The following is a 16255-nucleotide window of genomic DNA, read 5'->3' as shown; positions in this document are numbered from 1 at the left end:
ATTTCTAGCATGCAAATAAAAGGGCTAATCCAAAGGGAAAAAACATTTTCAGATCAACTGGTGCCAGAAATTTAGACAGATTTGTGATTTATATATGTTTAAAAAAATCTTAATCCTTCCAGTACTTATCAGCTGCTGTATGCTCTACAGGAAGTTTTTTTCTTTTTTAATTTCTGTCTGACCACAGTGCTCTCTGCTGACACCTCTGTCCATGTCAGGAACTGTCCAGAGCAGGAACAAATCTCCGTAGCAAACCTTTTTCCTGCTCTGGACAGTTTTAAATAGAAGTAATTTCCAAATCTGTATAACGTTCTGGCTCCAGTTGATTTGAAAACCTTTTTATTTCCTCTGGAGTGCCCCTTTAATGTTAATTAGCTCTCCACTAGAAGGAAGAAAACTGATATCTGAAGGAGAGCTAATTTGCATGTTTCTTTTCCCATGAAGCATTGCTCCTAACTCTCCATATACCAGCTAGACCTCCTAAATAAGAATATGTACCTCTGAAGCTGCATACTATTTAAAATGCCACGAGTTGCTCCTTAAGGCTGCATTTATTCGGGGCGTTTATTTGTTGGTACCACAGCTGTTTTCCAAAATTGCTGTAAAAATGTAGCAAATTTTTTACTGCAAATAGTGATTACCGTATATACTCGAGTATAAGCCGACCCGAATATAAGCCGAGGCCCCTAATTTTACCCCAGAAACCCAGAAAAAAAAAAAAAAAAAAGTTATTGACTCGACTATAAGCCTAGGGTGGGAAATACATCATCCCCCCATGTAATCATCCAGACCCCCGTCATCATCCAGACCCCTGTCATCATCACCACCTGTCAATCCCTTCATCAGTGGTCTTCAACCTGCGGACCTCCAGATGTTTCAAAACTACAACTCCCAGCATGCCCGGACAGGCATCCTGGGAGTTGTAGTTTTGAAACCTCTGGAGGTCCGCAGGTTGAAGACCACTGCGGCCTTCGTCATCACCCCCCCCCCCCCCCTTCATCATCACCGACTGTCAATACCTTCATCAGTGGTCTTCAACCTGCGGACCTCCAGATGTTGCAAAACTACAACTCCCAGCATGCCCGGACAGCCATTGGGCATGCTGGGTATTGTAGTTTTGAAACCTCTGGAGGTCCACAGGTTTGAGACCACTGCAGCCTTCGTCATCATCCAGTCCCCCCCCCCCCTTTGTTTTGTACTCACCTCCCCTCGGCGGGACGTTAGGGTGAGCTGGTCCGGGCCATCTATGCTGCAGGGACCGTCCGGTGGGGATGGTTAGTCGTTCCGGGATGTCCATTTTCACCTCTTCTCCGGGCCCGGCCCCGGACTAGTGATGTTGCTTTAACGACGACGCACAGGGACGTTGCGCATGAACGGGCATGCTGGGAGTTGTAGTTTTGCAACATCTGAAGGTCCGCAGGTTGAAGACCACTGAGAAGGGGATCGAGAGGCGGAGAGTTCACGTGAGTATAAGCCGAGGGGGGCGTTTTCAGCACGAAAAATTGTGCTGAAAAACTCAGCTTATACTCCAGTATATACGGTAAATTGTGGCAGTGATCAGTGGTGATACCGCTAAATAAACGTCATGTGTGATCAGGTCTTAAGCAGGCGGCAAACCAGTGCTTTGTGATCATTCATTATAGGGTGCCCCAATCAATATTAGGTATAGGTCCGACTCTCCAAATGCCTGCCGATCTGATATTGATGGTCTATCCAGTGGTATCCAAACTGCAGACCTCCAGATGTTGCAAAACTACAATTCCGAGCATGCCCAGACAGCTGTTGGCTTTCCTGGCATGCTGGGAGTTGTAGTTTTGTAACAGCTGGAGGTCTGCAGTATGGAGACCACTTATATAGGTGTGTCCATACTGCAACCTTGAACAATCAGCACAATCTAAAAAATGTTTGCTAGTAAATGTCTAATTTTTTTATTCTGTTTACCCCCCCCCCCCCCCAGCACCCCCAATGAGAAACTTCTGGGACGGTTAGTCAAAGAAAAGGTAGGTGTGAACAATAACATATCTGTGTATTTTATATTTGTATCTTTTTATTGCTTTATGCTTTTATGTGAATTTGTGACGTGATCCTGACACCCCTAGGCTCACAACCTAATGTAAGGTGAACAGTGCGTCGTAGTGTCAGTGATTACATAAGTTGTGTTCTGTTTATCTCTCAGTACGACACCGATTTCTATATCCTTGATAAATACCCATTGGCTGTGAGACCCTTCTACACAATGCCGGACCCTCAGGACCCTGTGAGTATTACAGAGCTGGTAACAGGGCTGAGCTATAAATCAGTGTGGCCAGTCCTAGGACCCCCATTGTCATCATCCTCAGTCCTAGGACCCCCAGAGTTGTCATTCCTCAGTCCTAGGACCCCCAGTGTCAGTGTGCCTCAGACCTAGGACCCCCAGTGTCAGTGTGCCTCAGACCTAGGACCCCCAGTGTCAGTGTGCCTCAGACCTAGGACCCCCAGTGTCAGTGTGCCTCAGACCTAGGACCCCCAGTGTCAGTGTGCCTCAGACCTAGGACCCCCAGTGTCAGTGTGCCTCAGACCTAGGACCCCCAGTGTCAGTGTGCCTCAGACCTAGGACCCCCAGTGTCAGTGTGCCTCAGACCTAGGACCCCCAGTGTCAGTGTGCCTCAGACCTAGGACCCCCAGTGTCAGTGTGCCTCAGACCTAGGACCCCCAATGTCAGTGTGCCTCAGTCCCAGGACCCTCAGTGTCAGTGTGCCTCAGTCCCAGGACCCTCAGTGTCAGTGTGCCTCAGTCCCAGGACCCTCAGTGTCAGTGTGCCTCAGTCCCAGGACCCCCAGTGTCAGTGTGCCTCAGTCCCAGGACCCCCAGTGTCAGTGTGCCTCAGTCCCAGGACCCCCAGTGTCAGTGTGCCTCAGTCCCAGGACCCCCAGTGTCAGTGTGCCTCAGTCCCAGGACCCCCAGTGTCAGTGTGCCTCAGTCCCAGGACCCCCAGTGTCAGTGTGCCTCAGTCCCAGGACCCCCAGTGTCAGTGTGCCTCAGTCCCAGGACCCCCAGTGTCAGTGTGCCTCAGTCCCAGGACCCCCAGTGTCAGTGTGCCTCAGTCCCAGGACCCCCCAGTGTCAGTGTGCCTCAGTCCCAGGACCCCCAGTGTCAGTGTGCCTCAGTCCCAGGACCCCCAGTGTCAGTGTGCCTCAGTCCCAGGACCCCCAGTGTCAGTGTGCCTCAGTCCCAGGACCCCCAGTGTCAGTGTGCCTCAGTCCCAGGACCCCCAGTGTCAGTGTGCCTCAGTCCCAGGACCCCCCAGTGTCAGTGTGCCTCAGTCCCAGGACCCCCAGTGTCAGTGTGCCTCAGTCCCAGGACCCCCAGTGTCAGTGTGCCTCAGTCCCAGGACCCTCAGTGTCAGTGTGCCTCAGTCCCAGGACCCTCAGTGTCAGTGTGCCTCAGTCCCAGGACCCTCAGTGTCAGTGTGCCTCAGTCCCAGGACCCCCAGTGTCAGTGTGCCTCAGTCCCAGGACCCCCAGTGTCAGTGTGCCTCAGTCCCAGGACCCTCAGTGTCAGTGTGCCTCAGTCCCAGGACCCCCCAGTGTCAGTGTGCCTCAGTCCCAGGACCCCCAGTGTCAGTGTGCCTCAGTCCCAGGACCCCCAGTGTCAGTGTGCCTCAGTCCCAGGACCCTCAGTGTCAGTGTGCCTCAGTCCCAGGACCCTCAGTGTCAGTGTGCCTCAGTCCCAGGACCCCCCAGTGTCAGTGTGCCTCAGTCCCAGGACCCCCAGTGTCAGTGTGCCTCAGTCCCAGGACCCCCAGTGTCAGTGTGCCTCAGTCCCAGGACCCCCAGTGTCAGTGTGCCTCAGTCCCAGGACCCCCAGTGTCAGTGTGCCTCAGTCCCAGGACCCTCAGTGTCAGTGTGCCTCAGTCCCAGGACCCTCAGTGTCAGTGTGCCTCAGTCCCAGGACCCCCCAGTGTCAGTGTGCCTCAGTCCCAGGACCCCCAGTGTCAGTGTGCCTCAGTCCCAGGACCCTCAGTGTCAGTGTGCCTCAGTCCCAGGACCCCCAGTGTCAGTGTGCCTCAGTCTTAGGCTTCATTGTGTCTGATGCTGCCGGATAGATTTGCTTTTCCATTTGTGTTTTATTTAAATTGTATTACCCAGAAATATTCCAACTCCTACGACATGTTTATGAGGGGTGAGGAGATCCTGTCCGGTGCTCAGAGAGTGCACGATGCTGATCTGCTGACAGAGAGAGCAAAGCATCATGGGATAGGTAAGAAATACTGCATTATACATATACACAGTATATACAGTGATAATATGGGGAGGAACTAGAAATATTAGATGTGCAATACGTACATGATCCTCCAGTCAGCAGGAGAGGAGGCAGAAGGGAACACGACTCAGGACCCGTCTGTAACCGTGTGGGAGCTGTATACACTAAATGGGGGGAGCTTGTTCATCAAAACTACTTTCTAAATTGTTTCAATTCTTTTTTTCTATTTCTCGTACATTGGAGCAATATACAATAGTTTCAAAGGTATATACACTGCTTAAAATAGAGACACTATGAAGGCTTATATGTTTATTTTTCTTTTCTTTTGCATAAGACTTGGAGAAAATCAAGGCGTACATCGACTCCTTCCGCTACGGAGCGCCTCCTCACGCTGGCGGTGGCATTGGTATGAAAAGTCATTTTATCTATAGGCCTTACACTCACTGGCCACATTATTAGGTACACTGCTAGTCCCGGGTCGGACCCCTTTATACTTTCTACAAGATGCTGTGGAAACATTCCAGATGGAAGATTTTGCTCCATATGGACATGATGACTCCATACAGACATGATGACATCACACAGTTCCTCCATATGGACATGATGACATCACACAGTTCCTCCATATGGACATGATGACATCACACAGTTCCTCCATATGGACATGATGACATCACACAGTTCTTCCATATGAACATGATGACATCACACAGTTCTTCCATATAGACATGATGACATCACACAGTTCTTCCATATGGACATGATGACATCACACAGTTCCTCCATATGGACATGATGACATCACACAGTTCCTCCATATGGACATGATGACATGACACAGTTCCTCCATATAGACATGATGACATCACACAGTTCTTCCATATGGACATGATGACATCACACAGTTCCTCCATATAGACATGATGACATCACACAGTTCCTCCATATAGACATGATGACATCACACAGTTCTTCCATATGGACATGATGACATGACACAGTTCCTCCATATAGACATGATGACATCACACAGTTCCTCCATACGGACATGATGACATCACACAGCTCCTCCATATGGACATGATGACATCACACAGTTCCTCCATACGGACATGATGACATCACACAGCTCCTCCATATGGACATGATGACATCACACAGTTCCTCCATATGGACATGATGACATCACACAGTTGCTGTAGATTTGTCGGATCCATGATGAGAATCTCCGGTTTCACCACATCCCAGCGGTGATCTATTGGATGAGATCTGGTGACTGTGGAGGCCATTAGAGTCATGTGACCTCATTGACCTGTATGAGATGATGTCATGTGACCTCATTGTCCTGTATGAGGTGATGTCATGTGACCTCATTGTCCTGTATGAGATGGTCATGTGACATGGGGCATTATCCTACTGGAAGTATCATCAGATGATGGGTCCACTCTGGTCATAAAGGGATGGACATGGTCAGTAACAATACTCAGGTAGGCTGTGGTGTTTATACCAGGATCAATTTGTACTAAGGGGCCCAAAGTTCCTAGAAAATCTGAATCTGATACAAGGCAGGAGCGATCAATGCTTTCATGCTGTTTACACCAAATTCTGACCCTATCATCTGAATGTCGCAGCGGGAATGGAGACTTATCAGACCAGACAACGTTCTTCCATCTTCCATTGTCCAGTTTTGGTGACCTGTGTTAATAGTAGCCTCAGTTTCCTGGTCTTAGCAGACAGGAGTGGCCCCCGGTGTGGTCTTCTGCTGCTGTAGCCCATCTGCTCTTCAAGGTTGGACGTGTTGTGCGCTCAAAGATTCTATTCTGCAGACTTTAGTTGTAACCAGTGGTTATTTAAGTTTCTGTTGCCTCTGTCATCTCGAACCAGTCTGCCCATCCTCCCCTGACACAAATAATGCATTTTCCTCCACACAACCGCCGCTTACTGAATATTTTCTCTTTTTCGGACCGTTCTCTGTAAATCCCAGAGATGGTTGGGTGTGTGAAAATCCCAGTAGATCAACAGTTTCTGATATATTTAGACCGACTGTCTGGCCCCAACAACCATGTCACATTCAAAGTCGCCCAAATCCCCTTTATTCTCCATTTTTTTTCTTCAGCATGTTGTCTTGACCACGTCTACTTGCCTAAATACATTGAGTTGCTGTCACGTGATTGGCTGATTAGCCATTTGTGTTATCCAGCGATGTACCTAATAAAGTGACCAGTGAGTGTATATGACACATTATATCCATCTTTTGCTCTTCTCGCCCCTGACTCCATGTTTTTTGTCTATTTTAGGTCTGGAGCGTGTCACCATGCTGTTCCTAGGACTGCACAATGTACGTCAGACCTCCATGTTCCCCCGTGACCCCAAGAGGCTGACCCCATAATGTGCTCCCACCCCCTCCAGACCTGGAATCACCTGCTAGCCACCACCTTATTCTGCACTTTGGAAGTCGTACGTAAACCGGGCTGACACCAGTCCTGATAGATCTCCTCCTCCTCTTGGTCCGTTTAGGACTAGGTTTTCTATAGATCAGTGTTTCCCAACCAGTGTGCCTCCAGCTGTTGCAAAACTACAACTCCCAGCATGCCCGGACAGCCAACGGCTGTCCGGGCATGCTGGGAGTTGTAGTTTTGCAACAGCTGGAGGCACACTGGTTGGGAAACACTGTTGTAGATACTGAGCCACCTAATCCTGGGCCAGTAACCTGTAAGCTCCGAACAGACAATAGCGGAAACGAGCGCAACGTTTTGTACCTTTTAACGTTTTCGATTTACACAATCGCCTAATGGAGTTTTGTAGCAATTAACCGCACAGTGCCGTAAAGTGCAAATCGCTGTGATGGCAAGTGAATTCTAACAAAGATTAAAGTTATTGGATACTTTCTGAGGTCACATGACTCTTTGTGGAATGATAATACATAAGTTGCCCATAGCAACCAATCAGATCGCTTCTTTCATTTCTGATAAGGCCTCTGAAAAATGAAAGACGCGATCTGATTGGTTGCTATGGGCAACTCAGCAATTTTTCCTCTCAACAGGTTTTGATAAATCTCCCCCAATATCCATGTTTTCCCACAACCCGCGGGCACGGCTTGGTCCTCACTGAAGGGTCCTATCTCAGCCCATGATTGGCTAAGAGGGCAGTCACCGAGGGTGGGGGCTGCTTCGCTCTGAGGAGGGGTCGGACCCCCTGTGATCAGACACTTATCTCCTATCCTCTGGATAGGATCACTAGCCCTACAGCGCCATTCGTTTTATTCCAGCGCAGCTGCCTCTATGCGTTTCAGTACTCTAATGTGGTCATGTGATCACCAGTCTGACTCCAAATTTTTCACTACCTAGTGGTTACAACATCCGGAGGCCTACAGGATGACATCATCACTAACTAGATTTCCCCTCCTAGCTCCATCTGCTATCTCTATGGGATCAGGATACATATACATATATATATATATATTAGGGATCGACCGATTATCGGCACGGCCGATATTATCGGCCGATATTCACGTTTTTTCCCGTTATCGGTATCGGCTTCTAACCTGCCGATAATGCGCAAAACAAGGCGTGAACTTCAGACCGGGACCGAAGTCCCGCGATTCGTGCGCACGCCTTGTTTTGCCGTGCGGAGCAATTGCCTGACAGCTGACAGCATGGTGGAGAGGGAGCTGTCAGCTGTCCCGCTCCTCCACTCCCTCACCTTTCTCACGCTGCTTCATTCTTGCAGTGGGAGTGGGAGCCGCGGGGACGCCATCCACGGCAGGCCGGCGTGATGACATCACATCATCGCGCCGGCGCCCGGAGATCACGTCCCTGCAGCTCTCACTCACAGTACAAGAACGTAGCAGCGTGTGAGGTGAGCACTGCTCGGGCGCTGTATGGATGGATGGGCAAATTATAAGTGAGGGGGCAAATATAAGGGAGGGGCCCATATCAGGGGGTATTATATGTGAGGAAAACAGGACAGGGGGGGATTATATGTGGGGGCACATGACAGCCCCCCTGTCATGTGCCCATATAATGCCCCCCTGACTTATAATACCCTCTGTCCTGTGGCCCTCACATATAATGCCCCATGTCCTGTGCCCCTCACATATAATGCCCCCTGAGGGGGCAGGACATGGGGCATTATATGTGAGGGGCACTGGACAGGGGGCAATATATGTGAGGGGCATAGGACAGGGGGTATTATAAGTCAGGGAGGCATTATATGGGCACATGACAGGGGTGCCCCCACATATAATCCCCCCCCCGTCATGTGCCCCTCATACATAATACCCCCTGTCTTGTGACCCCCACATATAATGCCCCATGTCCTGTGTTCCTCACATACAATGCCCCCATCATGTGCCCCCACATACAATGCCCCCTGACAGGTGCCCCTCATATATAATGTCCCATGTCCTGTGCCCCTCACATATAATGCCCCCTGTTCTGCACCCTCAGGGGGCATTATATGTGAGGTGCACAGGACATGGTACATTGTATATGAGGGGCACAGGACATGGGACATTGTATATGAGGGGCACAGGACATGGGACATTGTATATGAGGGGCACAGGACATGGGACATTGTATATGAGGGGCACAGGACATGGGACATTGTATATGAGGGGCACAGGACAGGGGGTATTATAAGTCAGGGTGCAATATACAGGTAGGGGGAGAGAAGCAAGTGGTGGTGGCGGCGGTCTCTGGCACCGCAAAAGCCGCTACAGTTCATTGATTTAAAGCGCCCGCTTTAAATCAATGATCTGCAGCGGCTTCAGAGGGGGGGGGGGAGAGAAATAGCCGATAATTTATACCGTAATATCTGTATAAATTATCGGCTATCGGCCTTAACCTCCACAGATTATCGGTATCGGCCCTAAAAAATCGATATCGGTCGATTCCTAATTTTTATATATATAAAACTCAATGTATGTGTGTATATACAGTCCTGGCCGTAAATGTTGACACCCCTGAAATTTTTCAAGAAAATGAAGTATTTCTCACAGAAAAGGATTGCAGTAACACATGTTTTGCTATACACATGTTTATTCCCTTTGTGTGTATTGGAACTAAACCAAAAAAGGGAGGAAAAAAAGCAAATTGGACATAATGTCACCAAACTCCAAAAATGGTCTGGACAAAATTATTGGCACCCTTTCAAAATTGTGGAAAAATAAGATTGTTTCAAGCATGTGATGCTCCTTTAAACTCCGCTGTCAGAATCACTTTATATTACGGAATAAAGCTGTTATCCGGGGAGCATGCGGCGCCCAGATAACTCAGATTTATGAGCTGCATCTCAATGTCACCGGGGGGAGGACTCCGCTGCAAAACTCCCGTCTGTCTTCTCCAAGTTGCATCTTTAACATTGTGTTCTATGAAGGAGAAGGTCTCTCCTATACTAGAAAAAATCTGTGTGAACATACCCTTAGATTAGTGTTTCCCAACCAGTGTGCCTCCAGCTGTTGCAAAACTACAACTCCCAGCATGCTCGGACAGCCGAAGGCTGTCCGGGCATGCTGGGAGTTGTAGTTTTGCAACAGCTGGAGGCACACTGGCTAGGAAACACTAGTCTAAGACGTATGGGCAAAGGGGTTATCCTGGAAAGAGCAAAGCTAATTTCTTCCAAAAACAGTGTCACACCTGTCTTAAAGGGGTACTCCAGTGAAAAACATTTTACATTTTTTTAAATCAACTGGCGCCAGAACGTTAAACAGATTTGTAAATGACTTCTATTTAAAAAATCTTAACCCTTCCAGTATATATCAGCTGCTGTATGCTCTACAGGAAGTTCTTTTCTTTTTGAATTTCTTTTCTGTCTGACCACAGTGCTCTCTGCTGACACCTCTGTCCATGTCAGGAACTGTCCAGAGCAGAAACAAATCCCCATAGGAAACCTATCCTGCTCTTGACAGTTCCTGAGACAGAGGTGTCAGCAGAGAGCACTGTGGTCAGACAAAAAAGAAATTGAAAAAGAAAATAACTTCCTGTGGAGCATACAGCAGCTGATAAGTACTGGAAGAATTAAGATTTTTAACTAGAAGTAATTCACAAATCTGTTTGACTTTCTGGCACCAGTTGATATAAAAAAATAATAATTTCACCAGAGTACCCCTTTAAGGTTGTGTGAGGTATTACAACTTGGCTCTATTAACATCAATGGAACTGAGCTGCAATATCACACGTAACCTAAGGACAGGGGTGGTGCTGTTTTTTGAAGAAATTACCTCTGTTTTTCTAATCCTGTCTGATCATGGGGAAGCTTTATTAAAACGTGTGCAGAGGATAAGTTGCCCATAGCAACCAATCAGATGGCTTCTTTCATTTTTGAAAAATGGCCACTACAAAATGAAAGAAGCGATCTGATTGGTTGCTATGGGCAACTGGACAACTTTTCCTCTGCACAGGTTTTGATAAATCTCCCCCATGTTCTCATCTGGGCCTAGGTTTTTTTTTAGTTTTTTCTCTGTACTGATCCACAGGCAGCGGATGGCAGACATTCCCCGAAAAGGGGTTCTCCGCTGGAAAACATCTTATCCCCTATCCAAAGGATAGGGGATAAGATGTCTAATTGTGAGGGTCCCATCTCTGGGGATGTCCGCTGTGGTACCCAAGCTCTGCTCCGTGCCAGATGACTGGCGACTACAGCCGCCACGCCCCATCCATTTATGTCTATTCATGTACTAGCCATCACGCCTTCTCCCATAGAGATGAATGGAGGGGGCGTGACGTCACCAACACGAAAGCTCCAAGCTTCCGTGTTCTGGACGCCGCTGTTGCCAGCTGGGAGATCATGGGGGTCCCCAGCGGCGGGACCCCCGTGATCAGACATCTTATCCCCCATCATTTGGATAGGGGATAAGATGTTTTCCGGCAGAGTACCCCTTAAAGGGTAGGGTCACATGTAATGGATCCTCAGCGTGTTACGTTGCGGATCCGCAGATGACCCAACCCTATATTGTAAGAGTGAAAATGAGGCTAGCGAAGTGCTGGGTGGTGTATACGTGGCTGGCTATTAGAATGTTTGTGACGCCAGGTGAGTGCCATGTGTGCGCATGTTGGTGGTAGTAGTCCTGAAGGTTATGGTCACTCACCACAGCCCCAAAGAAAGTAGTCATTGGTATCGAAACGCCAGGAAATAACTCCTCAAATGCAGGGGTGTTATGTAACCACTTGTAAAGTTTACTGAAGAAAGGATAACAATACAAAGATACAGTCCAGGTTCTGGGGACAGGATTACACTGAACGTAGTGAGAAGCTACAGTCGCAGTTTACGGGGAATGCTGGGACTTGCAGTTCTTATAAAGATACTCAGAACTCACTTGACTGAGGACGTTACTCTGACTGGATACATTGGGTAGGAGATGATTTACACTAGTTAGATTCTGCACAGACAGGGTTTATTTTGTAGGGTTTACCGCCAGGGTGGACATGAGGGATAGGTGTGGCCCAGAGGATAGATACACCTTCATCTAATCTTCACTATGGGGCCCATCAGACAACTGTTATTGTCCCCAAAGCCTGGACTGAGACAACTTGCCTTTACCCTGGGCGGTGGGATCTGTGTGAGGGGTGTACAGCACCCACAAGAATGTAGACTGGACTTGAAGCCTCCATGACCTCTCCTCACCTCTCTCTAGAGACAGATGGACTATTGAGGGACCTCTCTCTGTTCTGGCAAGAGACAGACTAAACTAGCCTTAGGCTGCATTCACATCACGACTTCTCCATCCGACCTGAGTACACGATTTTTATAACTTAAAATCGTATGAAATCGTATATAAAGTCTGATCCATTGACTTCCATTAAAAAAATCGGATCCATTACACACATCCGATTTGATCCGCATCCGATTTCACACGATTTTTGTTCGGGTCTGAAATCGGGGTTGACCACAATTTCAGACCTGAACAAAAATCGGGTGAAATCGGATGCGGATCAAATCGGATGTGTGTAATGGATCCGATTTTTTTATGGAAGTCAATGGATCAGACTTTATATATGATTTCATACGATTTTAAGTTATACAAATTGTGTACTCAGGTCGGATGGAGAAATTGTAGAAATCGTGATGTGAATGCAGCCTAAGGGCTTTTTGTCTGATGAGACCAGGGTGGAGGAAGGGCTGGCATTTGCCGTGGCTACTCACTAGTTCTTTACAGTGGAAAACAATTAAATGAGTATTCCGACAGGGCTGTGGAAGAGCCAGGGCAATGGACAGACGATCACAGGGGGCCACAGCGCTCTGACCCCCCCCCCCTGCAATCTAAACCTTATTCCCAATCCTGTGGATAGGGGGTAAGTTTTTCTGTACTATCGGGCATGAGACTTATCCTTTAACTTTTACATAGTAATTAAAGGCACGGTAGCACAAAAGGTTGGAAAACACAATCAATACCTTTTTACCTCAAACCACACAGGTTAGGGTAAGAGACAGGCACTTTGGGGATAACCACCCGACAGAGCTCCGGTAGTAAAGGCGTTCTGCTCTGGGACACCACACAGGTCCAGAAATAAAGTTTACAGTTCAGATGTGTGGTTTCCCAGTACAGGAGATGTTACCCTGTACCCCTGCTGTCCTGTCAGGCAGCCTCTGTCGGTGTCCCCGGGGTTTCCTGCACTTGTTTCCCCGTTGTAAAAATGTTTTACCATGTTAAGTGTTATAAAATGTAATGTTGTTTTAAGATTTATACCATGTGATATGTCATGTGATTGTTACTTAGGAGGTATCAGTGACCAGGTGATCCCAAGAGTGACCTATGGTCTCCCTGCTGGTCTCCCCCATATAAGCCCTGGGTGGAGCTTCTCTCTCTTCTGCTGAGGTCCAGTGCAGTCTTGTCTAGTGTGTGTGTCCAGAGTGTTGGAGACCTCAAAGTCCAGTCCTGCAGCCGCCATCAAGTCAAGTAAGATAAAGTCACAGCTTTATGAGTCAGGTCAGTCCCTGTCATCTGTCAAGTCAGCGTGGTCTGCATTCAATTGTCCAGTCCTACTACAAGTCCCAGCAAGCCCTTAAGGTCTCTGAGTCACTGGTCACCTCCGAGGCACATAATAAATGACACAACTATTTATAAAGGCATCATTTAGTAACACACAGACACAAAGGTGCAGGTCAGGACGACCGATCGTGCCGTTGGCTGTCCGGACATGCTGGGAGTTGAAGTTTTGCAACATCTGGAGGGCCACAGTTTGAAGACCACCGTTCCAACAGATCAATCAGTAAGGTGCAGTATAGCAGGATGGCTTTCATGAAAACCTCCATGTCTGGTGGGAATTGTACTGATTGCACGTCACCATTTCTATAGAAAGCCTCCTAGTGGTGTGACTGTATATTGCACCTCAGTAATGGCGGGAGTGTGGGGCGGTGGTTGGGCGTTATTGGAACACAATAAATGACACAACTATTTATAAAGGTGTCAGATAGTAACACACAGACACAAAGGGGGAGATTTATCAAAACCTTCAAGAGGAAAAGTTGCTCAGTTGCCCATAGCAACCAATCAGATCGCTTTTCATTTTTAACCCCTTGCGCAGAACGCCAGGTATACCTGGTGCTGCAGCACGGGAGGGTTATGAAGCAAGCTCAGGAGCTGAGCTCGTATCATACCCGCATGGTCCCGGCTGCTATCAGCAGTCAGGACTCGTGGCTAATGCCGGACATCGCAGTTTCGGCAGATGTCCAGCTTTAACTCTTTGGACGTAGACTCTTTGATCGCCGCATCTAAAAGTGAAAGTAAAAGCTTTCTGGAAGCTCAGTCGGACTGATTGGGACATTGCGATAAAATCGCGATGTCCCGATCAGCTAGGACGCAGCAGGAGGGTCTCTTACCTGCCTCCTGCACGTCCGAACGGCAATTGATTGCTCAAGCCTGGATCTCAAGCTTGCAGCAATCAACCGCCGATAACACTAATCAATGCAAAGCTATGGCTTTGCAGTGATCTGTGTAAAAGATCATTGTTGCAGTGTTATAGCCCCCCTATGGGAGCTATAACACTGCGGGGGGAAAAAAGTTAATAACAATCATTTAACCCCTTCCCTAATAAAAGTTTGAATAAAAAACTTTTACCATAAAAAAATAAATAAACATAAAAATAAACGTGGAATCAAACCTATATAAGTAGGGTATCATGTTAACTGTATGGACCTACAGAATAATAATGTATAATTTTTATTTAAAAATGTACTGTGTAGAAACAAGCCCCCAAAGTTTACAAAATGGCGTTTTTTCTTCCATTTTGTCGCACAATTATTTTTTTTCCATTTCGCTGTAGATTTTTGGGTAAAATGACTAATGTCATTACAAAGTAGAATTGGTGGTGCAAAAAATAAGCAATCATATGGATTTTTAGGTGCAAAATTGAAAGAGTTATGATTTTTAAAAGGTGAGGAAAAAACTAAAGTGCAAAAACGGGAAAAAAACTGTCCTTAAGGGGTTAAGAAGGCCTCTGCAAAATGAAAGAAGCAATCTGATTGGTTGCTATGGGCAACTCAGCAACTTTTCCTCTGGACAGGTTTTGATAAATTTCCCCATAATGTGCAGGTCAGGTGGTGTGAGGAGCGATCGTGTTCTAGAGGAAATACACATGTGGAGATTTATCAAAACCTGTGTGGAGGAAAAGTTGACCAGTTGCCCATAGCAACCAATCAGATCGCTTCTTTCATTTTTTTTTAAATGCCTCTTAAAAATGAAAGAAGCAATCTGGTTGCTATGGGCAACTGGGCAACTTTTCCTCCACACAGGTTTTGATAAATGTCCCCCAGGTTCCTCCTGTGCCCAACACGGTCCTCATGATGAACGGCTCTGATTCCTCTGCCTCTTATGTTTCAGCAGATCAATCAGTAATGTGCAGCACAGCAGGATGGCTTTCATGGAAACCTCCATGTTTGGTGGGAATTGTACCACAAAGTTATCTTCTCTGGAGAACATTTCCTTGCCGATTCCTTTCCACACTCGCGTTATGTGGCTGACCATTGCGGATTTATCAGCTGACAGCACCTTGAAGACCCGGTCGGACATGAAGCCTTCTCCCCATCCGGGGCCTTCCACTTTTAGACAGATCTGATTTAATGGGTTCAGGATGTTGAAAGATGCAGAAGAAAAAGAAAAGTTCTTCTCTATGTATCCGAGGAGCCGATCTGAGGCGTCAATTACCTGTAACTTTGATTTCCAGCTGAAGAGGACGGCCGGCTTGTACAGGGTGAGGACATTGCAGCCCTGAATGTTCTGGACTCTGACGTCCATCGGAGGTCCACACCATTTCCGTTTCTCCCTTGCCTGGTATACGAGATTCCCATCAGGTCCTAATAAGTCGTAGGTGCAGTAACGCTGGTACACACTGCTCCATGTCTGATTAACATAGAACCGACTGACCGGAATTAACTCCTGCAGCCCAGGAGGAACGAGAGGAGAGGCGGCCATTACAATCTTCCCTGCTCTTCTCCTCTATCTCTGGGTGGAGTGTACCAGATCCGGAAATTATACTTTGCGATGATGTAATCCGGAATCTCTGTCAGCGTCATGTCTTTTTATAGCGTTATTACAAGACGGGGAGGACTGCCAATATACAGGACAGGAGAAGTGGTACTGTGCATTGTCCATATATAGAGAGTAAGAGCAGATACTGAGGAACTCTTATTTTATATAAATAAAGAAATACAAAACATAAACCAAACATAACAACCATAACAATGATAATCAAACATAAGATAAACCTAATACATAACAAATAATATCACAAACAAAAATCCCTTCTGGTCCAGGACAACACACACTCCATACCTATATACACACACCGCTAACCTATATAACTATATACACAACATCCTATATAACTATATACACCACATTCTATATAACTTTATACACCACACGTACCTATACAAACTTTTTTTTTATTTTATATATATAATATACAATATACATATATACACAAAACCACTAATCAATAATATACATATATACGCATCTATACATACACTAAATAATAAATACACACAAAAAAATTTGAATTTACTTCTAAAT

At 46.9% G+C, this 16255-nt stretch overlaps 2 protein-coding genes across 3 annotated transcripts in view; one reads left to right on the top strand and one right to left on the bottom strand.

Moving 5' to 3' along the window:
• The window catches only part of DARS1 (aspartyl-tRNA synthetase 1), a 102694-nt gene extending 95878 nt beyond the window's left edge, over nt 1-6816 (top strand). For both annotated transcript variants that reach the window (XM_056533321.1, XM_056533320.1), the window contains exons 14-18: nt 1958-2000; nt 2177-2257; nt 4128-4239; nt 4577-4648; nt 6540-6816. In XM_056533321.1, coding sequence (XP_056389296.1) covers nt 1958-2000; nt 2177-2257; nt 4128-4239; nt 4577-4648; nt 6540-6631 — 400 coding nt within the window. In that variant the 3' untranslated portion in view covers nt 6632-6816. The remainder of the gene's footprint in view (nt 1-1957; nt 2001-2176; nt 2258-4127; nt 4240-4576; nt 4649-6539) is intronic.
• Nucleotides 6817-14960: 8144 nt separating this feature from the next.
• Nucleotides 14961-15814, bottom strand: LOC130283813 (phospholipid scramblase 1-like). The gene has a single exon (XM_056533322.1). The coding sequence runs from the start codon at nt 15650-15652 to the stop codon at nt 15020-15022; it is 633 nt and encodes a 210-aa protein (XP_056389297.1). The 5' UTR covers nt 15653-15814; the 3' UTR covers nt 14961-15019.
• Nucleotides 15815-16255: the final 441 nt, after the last annotated feature.

Source organism: Hyla sarda, chromosome 8, assembly GCF_029499605.1.
Source record: "Hyla sarda isolate aHylSar1 chromosome 8, aHylSar1.hap1, whole genome shotgun sequence".
Lineage (NCBI taxonomy): Eukaryota > Metazoa > Chordata > Amphibia > Anura > Hylidae > Hyla > Hyla sarda.
Note: the sequence above shows the minus strand (reverse complement) of the source record. Positions and strands in the feature narration are given on the sequence as shown.

Coding starts and splice junctions, on each gene's coding strand:
- LOC130283813 (XM_056533322.1), bottom strand. CDS start 15,652: ATGGCCGCCTCTCCTCTCGTTCCTCCTGGGCTGCAGGAGTTAATTCCG.